Source organism: Lytechinus pictus, chromosome 3, assembly GCF_037042905.1.
Source record: "Lytechinus pictus isolate F3 Inbred chromosome 3, Lp3.0, whole genome shotgun sequence".
Classification (NCBI taxonomy): domain Eukaryota; kingdom Metazoa; phylum Echinodermata; class Echinoidea; order Temnopleuroida; family Toxopneustidae; genus Lytechinus; species Lytechinus pictus.
The window spans coordinates 48,495,537-48,514,515 of NC_087247.1; the positions used below are offsets into that span (position 1 = coordinate 48,495,537).

Sequence of the window (18,979 nt, forward strand, 5' to 3'; positions counted from 1 at the left end):
AAAAGTCTTGAAATTATTATTTTGTTAAGCCTTTTGCTTAGCTCATGCATTAAAAACGACTGTAACTAAAAACTACTAGCTAAAGATAGGAAAATAAGAAAGCAAAAGAAAAGGAAAGGAAAGAAAAGGAGATAAGAGCAGTGGAGAGAAGAGAAAAGAAAAGAGGAGAAAAAAGAAACAAAGAGAAAACAAGGAGATGGATATTTTATCCACCTCTATGAGAGAAAAAGAAAGAAAAGGAAAAAGAAAAAAAAAGCTCAGTCGGTTATCTAGAGCGCATGTTTCGGATAAGATCGTAGATCTCAACGTGAGGGCCCGGGGGCGGCGGGGGGGGGGGGGCACTCAGTATATGGGGTCGGGTCAACTCGGACCACGGGACAACTCGGACCGCGGGCCGAGTTGTCCCACCCATTACGATATTTTTTTTAAACAAATCTGCGTCTATTTTTCCGTCATTTCGAAATTTCTTGTAAAGATTTTCTAGAGATATGGTCTGATGGTAATGTTCTTCACTTTTTATCACTTTTTTTTCGCTGAAATAAAAAAAAAAGTGTAATTTTAGGCGTTTTTCGACAGCTCGCGATTCCCATAGGCGCGCGTGTATTAACTGTGTCGGTGCTCGGCTCGGCCCCGCTCAACAACTGACTTGATTTTGTGATCATTTCTCCTCAAGTTACCACTTTTATCGCAGAAGATGGACTTTCTTGTATTCCATTAACTCCATTTCCTCATCACAAGGATAAAATTTGGTGCATTTGCACGATTTTGTTAAAGTTTTTCACCTTTTCTCTCTGGTCGCAAGAAGCGAACAACCGATGAACGGTCCGCTGCTCTTCATCGCAATTCTACGTAGCTCGGCCGCCTAAACTGGCGGGGTGGGATTCAGCCCGAATCCCCAATGGAAGTGGGCGTGCACAGTCAAAGAGCTGAGCTTGACTGAGTGAGAGAGTGAACTAGAGATAGTAGAGCTTGAAGCTTGGCAGTGTCGCATAGGCTCTGCCTTTTTTTTTGTAAATATTTATATATATATTTTTATTTTTTTATTTTCCCTGGTGTAGAGCTTTAAGATTGTAATAATTTAATATACTTCAATTTCTTTGACTGAGTGTGACTGTGGTGTGGATGTTTGAGTCGCGCAAAAAATACTTTTACGTGGGTGGGGGCTCGGGGCGATTCACTCCTGCCCCCGAAATGTGAAAAAATATTTGCAGTGTAGATGTGTGGGCATGCCGGGCTGCGAATATTTTTTCTGTACATGGAAACGCTATGGGATAAAATATTCGCTGCCGGGCTGAGGGTAGCGATCAATAATAAATGTTTTATTTGGGGGCTTAATTTTTAACTTCAAATTGATTATTTTTAGGCCTTTTTTTTTACATTTTTTTTTTAGATTGAGTTTCCCTGGTGTAGAGATCGAGCTGAGTTTTAAGTTGCAATAATCAATATGCTTCAATTTATTTGACTTTGAGTGTGACTGTGGTGTGGATGTTTGAGTCGCACAAAAAATACTGTTACGTTGGTGGGAGCTCGGGGCGATTTCACTCCTGCCCTCGAAATGTGAAAAAATATTTGCAGTGTAGATGTGTGGGCATGCCGGGCTGAGGGTAGCGATCAATAATAAATGTTTTATTTGGGGGCTTAATTTTTAACTTCAAATTGATTATTTTTAGGCCTTTTTTTTAACATTTTTTTTTTAGATTGAGTTTCCCTGGTGTAGAGAGCAGAGTTTTAAGTTGCAATAATCAATATGCTTCAATTTATTTGACTTTGAGTGTGACTGTGGTGTGGATGTTTGAGTCGCACAAAAAATACTGTTACGTTGGTGGGGACTCGGGGCGATTTCACTCCTGCCCTCGAAATGTGAAAAAATATTTGCAGTGTAGATGTGTGGGCATGCCGGGCTGAGGGTAGCCATCAATAATAAATGTTTTATTTGGGGGCTTAATTTTTAACTTCAAATTGATTATTTTTAGGCCTTTTTTTAACATTTTTTTTTAAGATTGAGTTTCCCTGGTGTAGAGAGCTGAGTTTTAAGTTGCAATAATTAATATGCTTCAATTTCTTTGACTTTGAGTGTGACTGTGGTGTGGATGTTTGAGTCGCAAAAAAAAAACTTTTACGTGGGTGCATGGGGCTCGGGCGATTTCACTCCTGCCCCCGAAATGTGAAAAAATAAATATTCGGGGTGTAGCTGTGTGGGCATGCCGGGCTGAGGGTAGCCATCAATAAAAAATGTTGTATTTGGGGGCTTAATTTTGAATTAAATTAATTTTTATTTTTACAGGATTTAAAACAAAATGATGTAATTTATTGTGCCCCTTTCCATTCCTCGTTTTTCCCTGATTTACTTTCTTTAATTTCATTTCTTGGTCTTAAGGGTGGATGTCAGGCTGCCGGGGTGGAATTCAGCTGGAATTGCCAATGGAAGTGGACGTACCTGCACAGTCGTGAGCTTGGAGACTGAAGCCTTGCCCTATACAGTTGTGAACATTTTTTTCAATCAAGTTTTAGGGCCACTCAGTGTTATTCCCATTTGAAATATAATCAGGGGCGGATCCAACATTTCCCTACAGGGCCAGGGGGGGGGGGGGCATTTTGTATAGGAATTTTTTGACAAAAGGTCTTCACTGCCAAATCATAGTAATTTGTTTCCCCCAGGAAAAATTTGACAAGCAAAGAAAAAAAAAAGGTTCTCAGTTGCTTTTTGAGTACCTCTCAAGGGGGAGGGGCCGAATGTGCAACCCCCCCTCCTGATTCGCCACTGGAACTAATGTCCATTTCATTTAGTTTGTAATTTTTTACAGGAGGAAAGAATGGAGTAAGAAGTTTTGTGTTTTGTATTTTTACCAATTATTGCTTATTCAAAGTAAAATGTATTTAAGTTAGTATTGTTCCAAAATGCATCACTAATCTTAATTAACTTGTTTAAATTTAAAATGTAAGCCTGAATAATAATGAATTGTGAACTTTGAATAAATAGAAATATTCATGTATATGTTATATTCTGTAAATTGTAATATTTTCAAATCATATTTTATCTCCATTCTTATCTAATCATTGTCTCCCTCTCTCATTATGTTCATCACTCTTCAATTAAATTTATATTCTATTACTGGTATAAAAAAAGCCAACAATACTAAACACTGATACATCGATCAATAGAAAAAACAAAGAAAAAGAGGGAAAATACAAAGAAATGACAGGTAAATGGAGGGCCCAGGCCGGGGGTAACAACAAATCATGCTTGTCTGGGTTTTAAAAACAGGAGAAGGGTGGTCAATACAATATTGCAAATAGAAACTATGAAGTGGGTTTTGTTTTTATCAAATTATATTTGCAGTTCCTTTGGAGTGATGTTGTTTTTGTTTTTCTTTAATAGAATATCACCCATTCTAGAAAACTGAACTTTGTATCTAACACTAAGTTGCCCTAGTGTTTTTTTCCAATCTACATTTTCTAGTTCCTGGTATCATGATTATGGATGTAATCATTTAAGGTGTACCAGTTAGAACATTTTTGACTTTTGGTATATATTTACATAAATTATGCAAGTTGCAGGTCACGTAGTTGATAAATTGTTGACACAAGCATTAGCTATATGATCACCTTCTCAATGACTCTTAAGACAAGCTTCTGTAACAATAAAATTATTGTATTTACTAGATAATTTGATCAACTTGAACAAATTGTGGTAATATTATTTAATAAGTTATATATCAGTGATAATGGGGTACTCCAGGCTGAAAATGATATGATTTGAACAAAGAAAACATTAAAAATTTGATCAAAATCGGATAAGGAATAACAAAATTATCGCTGCATTTTAAATAATGATTTGCATAATTCTGGTGAAACAGGTCTGGCGTGTCTTCATGGATATTCAATAAGCAAGCTTATGATGTCACATCCTCACTTTTATTATATGAAATTAGATTGATTAATTTTTTAAACGTTAAACTCAATAACTCCGCTATTTGATGTCAGATTTTTATGAAATAAGCACTTTGATATATGTGAATGTTACTATATCTATTTATATATAAATATTTTCATCCCGGAGCATCCCTTTAAATGATTTATTTATTATTTCTGTCTTCTCAAGAAAGAGTGGTCTCTTTAATAAAAAAAACTGAGTTAAGTAGAGAGCCCTGTACATACAACAAGTGGAACGTCACTGGCAGTCTCACCTGACACCTGCATTACACGATTCATTATAGCAGCAGTGCCCGGGAGCAGTGCTGACTTTGAAAACTACTATAAAATAGTTATTCAAAATTAGTTATTCAACAAATACCCCCACATGGCCAAAGTTCATTGACATTGAATGACCTTTGACCTTGATCATGTGACCTGAAACTCGCTGCAGGATGTTCAGTGATACTTGATTAATCTTATGTCCAAGTTTCATGAACTATGTCCAAATACTTTCTAAGTTATGCTGTCATTTCAGAAACTTATTCGGTTAAGATTTGATGTTGACGCTGCCGTCGGAAAAGCGGCGCCTATAGTTTCACTCTGCTATCCAGGTGATACAGTGATGAAAAATAAAGTAAAATAAATTTAATAAAAAAGAAAAACCACATGCTATATAAAAGAAATGAAATTCAAAATCATAAATTCGTCATTTTTATTGAATGAAGAATTTAATTTATTGATAATTGGAAAAAATATTACCCCTATTTTCTTTCAATATAACCAAAATACTTGTAGGGCCTAGTATGATTTTCATCACATAACATGATTTAGAACAAAAATCAAGCCATATTTTGGGGTTATCGTGTGGGACGGAATCTTCATGACTGCATTCGTCGGACGGAATTTTCTTCTTAAATCTATCTCTGCCGGCTTTTCAACTTCCCTCCCCATCATCCTCGTCCCTATCATCATCCCCATGGGCGGAAATCTGTCCCCAGGGGGGACCTGGGGCTGGAAAAAAAGGTTATCGCCGAAAATATAGGGTCATTTTATAACCCAAAAATAATTGACAAAAAAAAGGGGGTTTTCAAAAATATAAGGTCATTAATTTAGTCCTAAATACATGTAATATTTCGATTGTGAATGATGTATTATTTTGTTCTCCATCATACAAGAAGAAAAATAGTAGGGTGGACATTTGATATTGTGTCCCCCTTCTATTTTTGGTAGGGGGACACGTCCCCCCTGGGATTTCCTCCCATAATCATCCCCATCCCTCACACCCTTGCCCCTCTCACCATCTCCATGCACCCCTCTCATCATCCCCATCCCTCTCATCAAGAGTCATCATCCCCATCCCTCTTATCATTGCCATCCCTCACCTCCTCGTCCCTCTCATCATCAAGGCCCATCTCTCATCATCGCCATCCCTCACATCCTCGTCCGTTTCATCATCCTCATCTCCATCTCTTTCATTACCTTCATCCCTCTCATCACCCCCCCTCTCATTAAGAGTCATCAAAAATTATCATCCCTCTCATCATCACCATCTCTCACCTCCTCGTCCCTCTCATCATCAAGGCCCACCCCTCATCATCGCCATCCCTCACATCCTCGCCCCTCTCACCATCTCCAAAACTCGGCTCTCTACACCAGGGAAACTCAATATAAAAAATAAAAATGAAATTGGCATGCCCACACAGATACACCTAGAACATTTTCACATTTCGGGGGCAGGAGTGAAGAAGCTCCGAGCCCCCATCCACGGTATAAGTATTTTTTGAGAGACTCAAACATCCACACCACAGTCGCACTCAAAGTAAAAGAAATTGAAGCATATTGATTATTCCAACTTAAAAATCAGCTCTCTACACCAGGGAAACTCAATATATAAAAAAAAAATGAAAATAAAAAAAATAGGCCTAAAAATAATCAATTCGAAGTTAAGAATTAAGCCCCCAAATAAACATTTATTATTGATGGCTACCCTCAGCCCGGCATGCCAACACATCTACACTGCGAATATTTTTTCACATTTCGAGGGCAGGAGTGAAATCGCCCCGAGCCCCCACCAACGTAACAGTATTTTTGTGCGACTCAAACATCCACACCACAGTCACACTCAAAATCAAAGAAATTGAAGCATATTGATTATTGCAACTTAAAACTCAGCTCTCTACACCAGGGACACTCAATATAAAAAAATAGAATAAAATGAAAAAAAAAGAAATAGGCCTAAAAATAATCAATTCGAAGTTAAAAATTAAGCCCCCAAATAAACATTTATTATTGATGGCTACCCTCAGCCCGGCATGCCAACACATATTAAATTATTACAATCTTAAAGCTCTACACCAGGGAAAATAAAAAAATAAAAATATATATATAAATATTTACAAAAAAAAAGGCAGAGCCTATGCGACACTGCCAAGCTTCAAGCTCTACTATCTCTAGTTCACTCTCTCACTCAGTCAAGCTCAGCTCTTTGACTGTGCACGCCCACTTCCATTGGGGATTCGGGCTGAATCCCACCCCGCCAGTTTAGGCGGCCGAGCTACGTAGAATTGCGATGAAGAGCAGCGGACCGTTCATCGGTTGTTCGCTTCTTGCGACCAGAGAGAAAAGGTGAAAAACTTTAACAAAATCGTGCAAATGCACCAAATTTTATCCTTGTGATGAGGAAATGGAGTTAATGGAATACAAGAAAGTCCATCTTCTGCGATAAAAGTGGTAACTTGAGGAGAAATGATCACAAAATCAAGTCAGTTGTTGAGCGGGGCCGAGCCGAGCACCGACACAGTTAATACACGCGCGCCTATGGGAATCGCGAGCTGTCGAAAAACGCCTAAAATTACACTTTTTTTTTTATTTCAGCGAAAAAAAAGTGATAAAAAGTGAAGAACATTACCATCAGACCATATCTCTAGAAAATCTTTACAAGAAATTTCGAAATGACGGAAAAATAGACGCAGATTTGTTTAAAAAAAATATCGTAATGGGTGGGACAACTCGGCCCGCGGTCCGAGTTGTCCCGTGGTCCGAGTTGTCCCTGATTCCAGTATATAATGCATAGTGGGTATGTGCCGCGGAGGGGACCCCCATTTTTACTGCTGGCTAGCGACCGACGGGTTTCCATTCTCGGCCGTTCTCTGATTGGTCAGTTAAGACAGTGCGGTGTCTGTGTGTTCCGTATGTGTATGTGTGATATGATGCGAAGCGTGCTGTACACATGTGTTCACTGGATTTGTGGGTATAGAGTAAATACCCAGTCGTTTTCTTGATTTTAACCTTACAATTAATAACAACAATCAGGGATGGGTTTATTTTGTTGCTGTGTGTGCATGTGAAGGAGAGAAGTTTCTTAAAGCTCTTAATTAACTGACTCTCTATGATAATTGCTACATTCCAAGGTTTTGAAAAGGGTCTTTTATTTTTTCCTCAGTCTATTAATTCTCCCATTATACATCAATTAAAGAGAGTATTATACAAAACAATATCCACTGTACATGGAAACCTGCCATTCAATTGACTATATGTTTCAGAGTAATGAAAATGGAAACATGCCGGTCAATTGACCAGTATATGAAAATGGAAACATGCCGGTCAATTGACCATATATTTCAGTGTATAATGAAAATGGAAACATGCCGGTCAATTGACCGTATAGTTCAGTGTATATAATGAAAACGGAAACATGCCGGTCAATTGACTGATATATATATGAAAATGGAAACATGCCGGTCAGTTTACCATATATTTCACTGTATAATAAAACTGGAAACATGCCGGTCAATTGACCAGTGTATAATGAAATGGAAACATGCCGGTCAGTTTACCGTATGTTTCAGTGTATAATAAAAGTGGAAATATGCCGGTCGATTGACCGGTATATATGAAAATGGAAACATGCCAGTCAGTTTACCATATGTTTCAGTGGATAATGAAAATGGAAACATGCCGGTCAATTGACTATGTTTCAGTGTATAATGAAACTGGAAACATGCCGGTCAATTCTGTTCATTTCCTCTCTCTCTTTTGTTCTTTCTCTCATTGTCTATCTACTAAAGACGTATGTAATAAATGAAGATCAGACGCATGGGGATTTTTTTTTTACTTTTTAATTTGATTTGATTTATTTATTTCCGTTTCACAATTTCATATTCTTTGAAAAACAGAAAGTGACAAGAACGTTCTTCATCAGCTAGATCATGATGCATGTATTTATTATTCATTAAGATTGCATATCATGTGAAGAAATGTGCAAATTGAAAATCGCAATTTAACAGACAAATGAACTTCATTCTTTCATTTTCAATATAAAAAAACTTCCAACTATTAATATGCTTTACAGGCAACCCAAACGTCCATTCAAATCACTGACATTTTGCAATGAAACTTGTTGACAGGCATATGTTTCCATTTTCATTATACACTGAAATATAATTGACCGGCATGTTTCCATTTTCATATACTGGTCAATTGACCGGCATGTTTCCGTTTTCATTATACAGTGAAACACATGCATGGTCAATTGACCGGCATGTTTCCATTTTCATTATACAGTGAAACATATGGTCAATTGACCAGCATGTTTCCATTTTCATATAAACCGGTCAATTGACTGGCATGTTTCCATTTTCATTATACAGTGAAACGTATGGTCAATTGACCGGCATGTTTCCATTTTCATTATACAGTGAAACATATGGTCAATTGACCGGCATGTTTCCATTTTCATTATACAGTGAAACATATGGTCAATTGACCGGCATGTTTCCATTTTCATTATACACTGAAATATATGGTCAATCGACCGGCATGTTTCCATTTTCATTATACAGTGAAACATATGGTCAATTGACCGGCATGTTTCCATTTTCATTATACAGTGAAACATATGCATGGTCAATTGACCGGCATGTTTCCATTTTCATTATACACTGAAATATATGGTCAATTGACCGGCATGTTTCCATTTTCATATTATACTGGTCAATTGACTAGCATGTTTCCATTTTTATAATACACTGTCCAATGACCGGCATGTTTCCATTTTCATTACAGTGGACATTCTATAATGTAATGAAACACAAGTGAAGACTCTTTAATAATGGGAGAATTTTCTAAAACAAACAAATCAAATAATTGGAATTTAGCAATTATAATTATAATTTTAAGCTTGGAAAGAGAGTCAGTTAATTAAGAGCTGTAAGAAACTTCTATCCTTCACATGCATTATTAATTGTAAGGTTAAAATCAAGAAAACGACTGGGTATCTATTCTATGCCCACACTTCTAGTGAACACATGTACAGCACGCTTCGCATCACACATACACACACGGAACACACAGTCTTAACTGACCAATCAGAGAGCGACTGAGAATGGAAACCCGTCGGTCGCTAGCCAGCAGTCCATTTTTACACTCAAATTTCCGTTCCGAGGCATAGCATTTTTGTCTTATTGAGAAAAAAGATCAAAGAAAGCCGCTCCAGAGCATAGCACTTTCTTCTTCTCGAGAAAAAAGAAGAAAAAAATCCGCTCCAGGGCTTCGCATATTTTCCGTTACGCCGTTCCGGTCGCAATTTTGGTGAAAAGCGGCCGCAGCTCGCTGTCCGACCATCGCCTCTGCGCTAGTGCGCCCGTCAGTCGTGCCGCCGGGCTAGCTGCAAGTACGTTCCATAGGGATGCATACGCACTCGCACGCAGGCGACCCGTTCCAAGGACCCCCGTTTTCACAAACAATTGTAGTTCCGAAGCCCGTTCCGAGGACCCTCCTTTTTACAATGAGCCCGCTCCAAGTCACTCTTCGAAGTGTTTTGGGCAAGGAAACAAGTTTAAAAAGGTGCGAGATATCTTTAAATCAAGTTTACTAGCTAAATTCGATGTGTTCTTCATGATTAAGGTTTACTTTTATTCGCATAACTATTTCAAAGCTCTGCGCAAATTATTTTCACTAACTTTTCAAAAGTAAGTGGTGCTCACTCAAGCGGAAATGTTTTTCGAAAGTTATATCGTCATTTGCTTAAAGGGATCTGTACCAATGTTAAAATGTGGAATAATCTTCAGGATATTACAAATATATAATTTCACAAGATTTTTCCTAAGTGTAAACTTTTTTATACGCACTGTAGAGTAATTAAAATAGCATATATATTATATGGAGAAAGGAAAGGAATTTACTGAAATGAAAAGAAGCTATTACTTCTTTCAAAGCTGAAAAGCTAAAAAAAAAAAAGCAGGGGCTAATAGTCATTTCTTGACTGGTTGCCAGGCTGCCAGACAAAGGAGAAGAATTAACAGTTAATAGTAATATATATATATATATATATATATATATATACATATATGTTTATACAGTCTCCTTTTATTTCTACATTATGACGCTGACGCAGAGCTCTTTGATATATATATATATATATATATATATATATATATATTTATATATATAATCAAAGAGTTCTGCGTCGGCGTCATAATGTAGAAATAAAACAAGACTTAAGAAAAACGCCGCGGGAAGACATAATCTTCCAAATTTTCGGTCATAGACCTTCTACAGGGATATGTCCATCATTTCATCATTTTGGACTGATGACATTATATCATCAGTCCAAAATTAATGATGGAAATTTCCTTCCTCAAAAATTTGGCAATCTGATTAAACATCTAAGAACTTATAGTCGGACAGGGGTGTGCGACTGAGAACTCCCGACCCGTTCCCACACCCTGGGGTTCTTATGTTGTAAATAGGCACCCACGTCTCAGCATTTTTTGGTGCGTGAAAAGTAGGCCCATGTCTATCAGGGGTAGATCCAACTTTTGCTAATGGGGTTGGGGGAGGAGAATTATTTTTATCCACATTTTCCGGCCAATAAAAGCTGATTTGTGCAGCAATTAATTTTTAGGTGGTAGAACATAATTAAAGAATAAAGTATTAAGTACATCCTAACTTTATTATTAAAAACAAGATGTTATATATCATAAAAGGTAAGTGAATGATCCGAGCGCGGAGCTCGAGCTCAATTTTTAAAATATTTTTGGAAACAAAATTCTGTAATCTTCGGTCTGTAAGTAATCTGAAGTATGTATCAAAGCTTGTGGAAGGTGCTGCATATACGCAAATAATGAATCACCTTGACCGCAACTCTATTCTTCCAATTAATCAGTCAGCCTACAGACAGTATCACAGTACTGAAACGACACTGTTAAGAATTAAGAGTGATATTCTCATGGCTATGGATGAGTCACCTTAAGTCACCTTATTACTTTTATTAGATCTTAGTAGCGCATTTGATACCATTGAACATACTAACCTATTGCATACATTAAACAAATACTTTGGTATTAAGGGTATAGTACTTGACTGGATAGAATCATATTTAACTGACAGATGTCAGCGGATCCAAATTGATGAAACTGTTTCTGAAAATTTCTCAGTACCTTTCGGAGTCCCGCAAGGGTCCCGTCTCGGCCCTCTACTGTTCACTTTATACACAAGTCAATCCATTACAAATATACATAGTATATTTCCTAAAGTATCTTGTCACTGCTACGCAGATGACACACAAGTCTATTTGTCTTTTACACCAGACTTGCTTGCTAAGCACCAGAGCATCTCTCTTCTAGAAAATTGTGTTGATTACATACGTGAATGGATGCTGCATAACCAGGGGCGGAAATCTCTCCAAAAAGGTAGGGGGGACATGGGGCTGGAAAATTTGACAAGAAAAAAAAAAAAAAAAGTTATCACCTAAAATTTAAGGTCATCTCGACGAAAATAATTTTGACAAGCAAAAAAAAAAAAAGAAAAAAAAAGAAAGGTTATCATCCCAAAAGTAAGGTCATCTCGTCCTAAAATACATGTTTTATTTCGATTTTGAATGATGTATTTCTTACAATCATAAAATACCACAAATAGTAGGGGGGACATTTGATATTGTGTCCCCCCTACTATTTTGAGTAGGGGGGACACGTCCCCCCCTGTCCCCCCTGGGATTTCCGCCCATGTGCATAACAAACTTATGCTAAATGACAGTAAAACAGAATTGCTAGTTATCGGTACATCTAAACAACTGAATAAGCTATATTTTGAGGGGATAACAGTTGGCAGTTCAGTCATAGAACCAAATTCTAATGTAAGAAATCTTGGAGTATTTTTTGACTCGCAATTGAATATGGAAGCACGTTACCAATGTGTGTAAATCTTCATTTCATAATGATATACAACCTCAGACGTATACGAAAATACTTTGACGATGAAAGCATGAAAACAATTGTCCATGCATGCATTATTAGTAAGGTAGATTATCGTAACAGTTTGCTGTATGGGCTTCCCTTGTCTCAAATCGAGCGTCTTCAGAGAGTACAGAACGCATGTGCACGGCTGATTTGTAGTCAATCTGTGTATTTTCAAGGATCTCCCCTGTCTTAAAAGATCTGCACTGGCTTCCAGTTCGCCAACGAATATCTTTCAAGATTTTGTCAATCGTATACAAGGTACTAAGTGGCCAAGCCCCCAGTTATATTTAGCTTTTACAAAGAAAAGTTCACAGACACTCTCACAACCTGTATAGTTCTCATGATAATTTGCTCCTTCACATCCCCACTCATAATACAAAGATAAATTTGGGAGATCGTGCTTTTGCCTGTGCAGCCCCAAAATTATGGAATGGTTTTCCGTATGTAATAAGATCATGTTCATCAGTAGAAACGTTCAAACTTAAACTAAAAACCCATCTGTTCAAATAATTCCCATACATTTCTTCACCTCCTTTTCTAAATCTGTTCTCAAGCATTTCACTAGCTCTTAAATGCAGCGCAGTAGAATATATGCACATAGTTTCTGCGCTATATTAATCAGTATATATTATTATTATTATTATATTTGACGTTTTTAGACGTGGTAAATTTAATAATCTGAGCAAGTTTATGTAATCATCGATAGGTATCTAAGTTAATCTAAGTTAACAATTCATGCGTGCACGAGCTGAAATTTTGATACACTGACTTTAAAAAAGGACCCGCTTAGGAATATTTGTAGTGACTCATATATGTGGAGAGTATTCCCACCAAATAATACGAGCGCGAAGCGCGAGCTGGAAATTTTTGACATTCCGACCTGAATAACTTGACATTCTATAGCACTTTTTGTAATCATTATCAGGATGAGTATCTAACTAAAAGATTGATGCAAGCGCGAAGCGCGAGCTGGCATTTTAATTATTTCAATACACTTACCTGAGAAGGGACCTGTTTCGGAGTGCTTGTAGTGACTCATATATAATATGTGTGTGGATTCATTATCACCAACCAGATAATGAGAGCGGGTATAAGTTTCCCCCAAGGCTGCCCCTCGCCCCGCTGCGTATGAGACCAAAAAAGTGCATTTTAAAGCACTTGTCATCTTTAACAGGTCGGTCGTCTAATGTGCGAGAGCGAATCACGAGCCCCCCAAAAATGTATTCCGACGTTAAAAACTGGACACGATTTTAATAAAGAACGAGATACGTACCATCTCAAACAATTATTGCGAGTGCAAAGCGCGGGGAGAAATTTTTGATATATACTGACCCCAGAGAGAGCGTGTTAGGCAGTAAGCACTGTTCAACATGTACAGTAAATCTGTTACTTTTTTAGATACGCATCCTGTTTTTAGATTATAGAAGCGCTTACAATATCTCTTTTTCAAGTTTGAATATGCAAAATTTTCGACAACCTCAGCTCGCGCTTCGCGCTCTTATTATACCAATTTCTTCATTTAATTAGCATCATTATTGTGAAGATCAAGATTAGAAATGGAATTACATCAACAAAACAAAGCAAATACGAATTAATATGGATAATGGAGAAAGTAAAGCCATTATACGGTGCTGCGCTTTTCAAGAGACATGCATGGGCGACCATTATCTTAGTTTTCAAGTAGTGAGAAATATAGGGGGAAATAGGGAAAACATAGAAAAATGACTTTACTTTTAGTTCATCTTGCTCCCTGTCAAAACATCCTGCGACGCCCATGGTTATAATAATGAAAAGAAAAAATATCTTTAAAAGGGGATGAGAAAGGGAGAGTGATGTGCTTGATTATCTTTATGTTACACATCGACGAGATAAAAGGTATTTCATTTCATCGTTCATCAGACCCCATTAACGGTGTTTTAATTACGACATGATATGATAATGAAGAAATACTAACATTCTAATCATAGAGCAAAAATGGAAGAGGCATATACTTATTATAGGCATGGGAAAGGCTGGAAAACAAACCCTTTCATTATTGATTAGTGCGATATAGATAGTACTTTGTATATCCAGCCCTCGAAGGATGGAACTCGTTTAGTGGTCTCGGGGAAAGTGGTTTCTTTTATGATCGAATAATAGAAAACTAATCAATACTGAAGACTTCTGTTTATCCAAGATGGCGGGGATAAGATGGCATCGTTTCGTTTGTTTACTTTGGTTAGCTCTTCTGTTTGATAGATCATATCAACAGGTAATCTTCATACTCTTCATTTTTCGTGGATCATTATCAGTATTCTCTGTTTCATTTCATTTCATTTGATCACGGCATACCCAATTCAGCCTACTGGCTATTCTTCAGCGAGTCCGTGATGACTATTACGAGTCTTAGTCTTGCACGATTTAGTTTTCACAAGAAAACTGCCAGCACCAATTTTGCAAGCTAGCAGATTTTTATTTATTGAGAGTTATCTTTTACGAATTAAGGTTTTTTTACGTGTGAGACTTATGCAATGTGCAGGGGTTATAGAATTTGTTTGGGTAATCTAAGATACTGGAATCAGACAATCATTATGCTGCTGCAAACAAATTTGAATAATGAGCATGATGAGGACATATTCAAGACTAGGGACCAATTATTCCTCTCAGAGTACAAATCCCTTTGGTTGATTTCTAAATTGTCTTCAAATTATTTTCCTTTTAAGTAAAGTGATCTTTTGAAAGACACGTACACTGGGGAATTCTCCTCAAACAGCTTCAGAAAAAAATTTATTCTAGGGAAAATTCATATCTACCCTGGAATCATATTCATTAGAATGTAAGCAGGGGGTGAGTTGCCTTGTTATATGTACGGTAATTGGCATATGAGGCATTTCACGAGGCCTTGCATGAGAGGTGCCCATACACACAGGGTCGTTTTTAGGCAGGAATAATTGTCTTTGTTGGAGGTTCATTCATTAATTTTTGGCATTTTTCACATGACCCAATTTGTATACAAAGGCGAGATTGGGCCAACGTAGTTCAGAGGACTGAAGATTTTGGTCCCGAATTGTTTATATTAGCTTCTTTGTTTACTGTTCAACATCAGTTTGATCCCCTATGTTTCATCCTCCCCGATCCTTCTCCTCCTAATCCTATACATTTCCTCTTTTCCCCCTCAATACAGTGTGTTGGTCCAGAAGGACCACCAGGTCCTCCTGGCTCCGAGGGCAACCAGGGATCAGGGACAAACGATAATTGGTATGATGTAATGGAATCTACTAGAAACTGGAGACAGTGTACATTCAATTGGGCAGATGGTCGGGACAGTGGTACCGTCTACGTAAGTGCACCGATGGATAATTCATAAAATTTGATTTTCCTTAAGCATTTTAAAATGAAGAATTTCACAAATGTCAATTTTCATCATACTCAAAAAGTGTCGTATTTAGACGATAACAGTTTGCTTTAAAAAATACTTTAAAACCCGAGGTGCTTTGTCCGCACTCTTTAAAGGTGCTAAAAAGCAAATCTTACAGTTGAAATTTTCTTTTTGACCCAACTTTATTTCGCATATTTATAATCAAAGTACTGACATAAGATTTCGTGTGCTGAATGATGAGTTCATTTTTGGCCCGTTTTAGAGCTCAGATGGTGACTGCATTAAATAAAGTACTGATTTAGCACCCGAGATTTTTTTAATGAACTAGTTTTAACTTTGAAAAAAAATCTTATTAATGGAAATGAGGAACGTTAGAAAAAGGCGTGTGTTTTGCGTATGCATGGTATGGTAAAAATAAATAAATTTATATTTTAAAGCATAAGAGATTACCCAACGCTTACACATGAACAGAAGTGTTAACAAGGCCCTGGAAATAATTTTTTTTTACTAGAGATGCTGATGTCAATTTGACAAGCAAAAAACAAAAATAAGAAGTTCACTACGAGATTCGGGTTATTTTGGTCCCGAAATTTTTGATAAACAAAGAAAAAAGGGTTTCACTACAAAATAGGCCTTAAGTCATTTCGGTTTCATTTTTCAATTTGTTAACACCTACTATTATTTAGGGGGTGCTGACCATGGATAATAATACACGCAACACCCCCAAGCACCTCGCTTCCCAGGTCCATGAGTGTTAAGTGTAGATGCATATTGTGAGGATACCTCCCTGCAACATGATAACGATTGTAAAATGCGAAATTGTAAACAAATGTGTCTTTCCTTGAAACAACATGTACTACAAGTATCTCCAGGAATATTGACTGTTTCCTGTTATGACTAATTCAATATTGTTTTTATCATCATGTTTGGGGAAAAATCACATTCTATCTTTTGCCTTTTTATCTTAATTGAATCTACTCCTATTTTTTTAATCATTTGAAATAACTCTTAAAACACATTTTATATCAATATAATGTAGTTAGCATATTTGAACAGAATTCTTCTTGTTGTGCCCTTTCTTAGACGTGTTCATTTACTAAGCAATCTTCAACGTCATCCTTGTATGCGGCTTTCAGTGGTACAACACGACTTCATGGTTGCCATGGTTGCTGTTGTCGATGGTACTTGACGTTCAATGGCGCTGAATGTAATTCACCCCAAGTCATTGACGGAACCGTCTATATGGCACATTACAGTGGTGCCGATCTTCACCGACATCGTACAATAGCAGGTGAGATATGGGGTGATATGATCATTGCGTCAGGACGCAAGCTGCGTTGTAATCAAGCAAGTGGATGCAACATATCCTATGCGTGAAAGATTTGTAGAGTGTCTCCAGTAATCACATTTGGTGATTTCGATTTCATTGTATTTCTAATTAGGTCAGATTGTTGGAAGTATATTGCCTTTAAATATTATGTTGTTTTAGCGCAGACAGCGAAGGATTGTAAAGCAACGTATGGCATTACTTTTTGTTATATGAATTTATCTAGTATATTATTAAAGTTTAATTAAATACTAAAGAGCACGGTTCAAGTTTTATATCAATCGTTTACAAAGAGTGATTTAGGAAAAATATCTCTATGTGAAACTTTCCTTTGTGAGAAAGATGGACAGCTAATTTAAGGGGCAAGATACAAAATGTTAATTTTTCTTTCCTCCCCCCCCCCCCCCCACAGGAATATGTACGAACATCGCAGCCGGTAGCGTAACGGTCGCCCTGGTGGTGGGAGCATGCAGTGGATATGGGTACCACGACTGTTACACTGGCTGGAATGCAATATCCAGGATCATCATTGAAGAATTACCTGCCTCTCCTTACAGTTAAACAGCTAGTGATTATAAATTATACTCTGACATGTCAATTTTTTTTTTCAAACAAAACATCTATCGGTCCGAGAACACGCATTTTTTTTTCTGCGATGTGAATTTGGATAGGAATGACGTCTTATGGCTTTGTTACGAGTCAATGTGACTCTTTTTTCGAGTTACTTTGCCTTATCATTTAGTCGACTCCAAGTTTATTAAAAACACTTTTAGGAATGAAATATACACGGAATTGATTTGATTCCCTGCTGACATTTTTTATTGGTTAATTTGAAACTTTCTTATAATGATTTTCAGTACAGAGTAATAACCACCACCAAAAAACAAAAACAAAAATAAAACAACCAAGGTATATACGAGATCCAGATCCATCCCTAAAAGTGTTTTCTATAAAAAAAAAAAATATTTGAAGAATATTTCAATAGGGTGCCCTTTCAGCAAAAGCTGGTATTAAAAGGGGCTCTAAAAGCATAAAAATAAAACAAGTATATACAAATGAAAAAAAATGTAAAAAAGTGATCGTACAGTATTCTCCACCTTTTTACATGTTATTAATCATGGTTTAATCTAGATTTTGAGAGAAATTAAAAGTGCAGCAATATATGATTCTCCCTAACGCCTTTACAATATCTGGTATGCGAAAAATTTTATCATTAAGCACTATTTGAATCTAAACTCTTCAATTAGTTCTTGAAGTATGAAAGGATATCTGCGGAACATAAAAACGTCCTTTCTGAAATTTGTGTTTTTATGAGCTCCTCCAGTGAAGGTAACTTTTGACAAAATTACAACGAAGTTATAAAAATCCTTGTAATTGCATTAATTTTTTTTCGTTGAATTCAGTTTAGTGTTAAAAAAGGAAATGTTAAATCATCATTCGACAGGTTACCGGAATGAAACATTTTCTACATGTTGCATTTACCACTTTGAATGGTTCGACCCAACATTTAAAATGTTGGATTCAGCTTTCTGCAAGTATGGATATAACATTTAGAAAAGATTGTCACTCCTTCAACCTTTCAAATGTTGATTTAACACTTCATTTTTTTAAATCGTAATTTCGACACGTACAAAACAATAATTTGTACAATACAAAAAGGTTAACCATTGCATAAAAAGTACATTAATGACCTTCTGGAAAAAAAAAGTCAAGACAGCAGTAATATACATCGTTATCATAGTATTACGTTAAGGACTTGTCATCATGGTTATGTTTAGATTTAGATTTATTTATTTCCGTTCAACAAAATAAACAAAAATAATCGAAGTAACAGTACATATTCAAAATAATACAGACAGTTCAATGCCATTTGATAACAAATGTTAAAGATAAATTAACTGAACGGAGGGACTATTTTGTTGTTTATATTGAAACATATATGTAAATATTGTTAATTGTCATATTCTGCCAAATAAAGTTATCCTTCAAAATATGACCTTTGCTAACGTTTCCGTATTTCTACTTTTTCATGGTCTTGTCACTATACATGTAGCTATATTATACATTGCGAATAAGCCTCACAGTAATGTAATAATATATTACTGAACTCTTACAAAATGGAAAATCATGAAAACTTACCAT

General features: G+C 36.6%; 1 protein-coding gene across 1 annotated transcript; it reads left to right on the forward strand.

Moving 5' to 3' along the window:
• Positions 1-14,207: 14,207 nt before the first annotated feature.
• LOC129257104 (collagen triple helix repeat-containing protein 1-like) lies at positions 14,208-18,833 on the forward strand. Its single transcript, XM_054895358.2, has 4 exons — positions 14,208-14,403; positions 15,316-15,471; positions 16,594-16,801; positions 17,250-18,833. The coding sequence occupies exons 1-4, from the start codon at positions 14,329-14,331 to the stop codon at positions 17,396-17,398; spliced, it is 588 nt and encodes a 195-aa protein (XP_054751333.1). The 5' UTR covers positions 14,208-14,328; the 3' UTR covers positions 17,399-18,833.
• Positions 18,834-18,979: the final 146 nt, after the last annotated feature.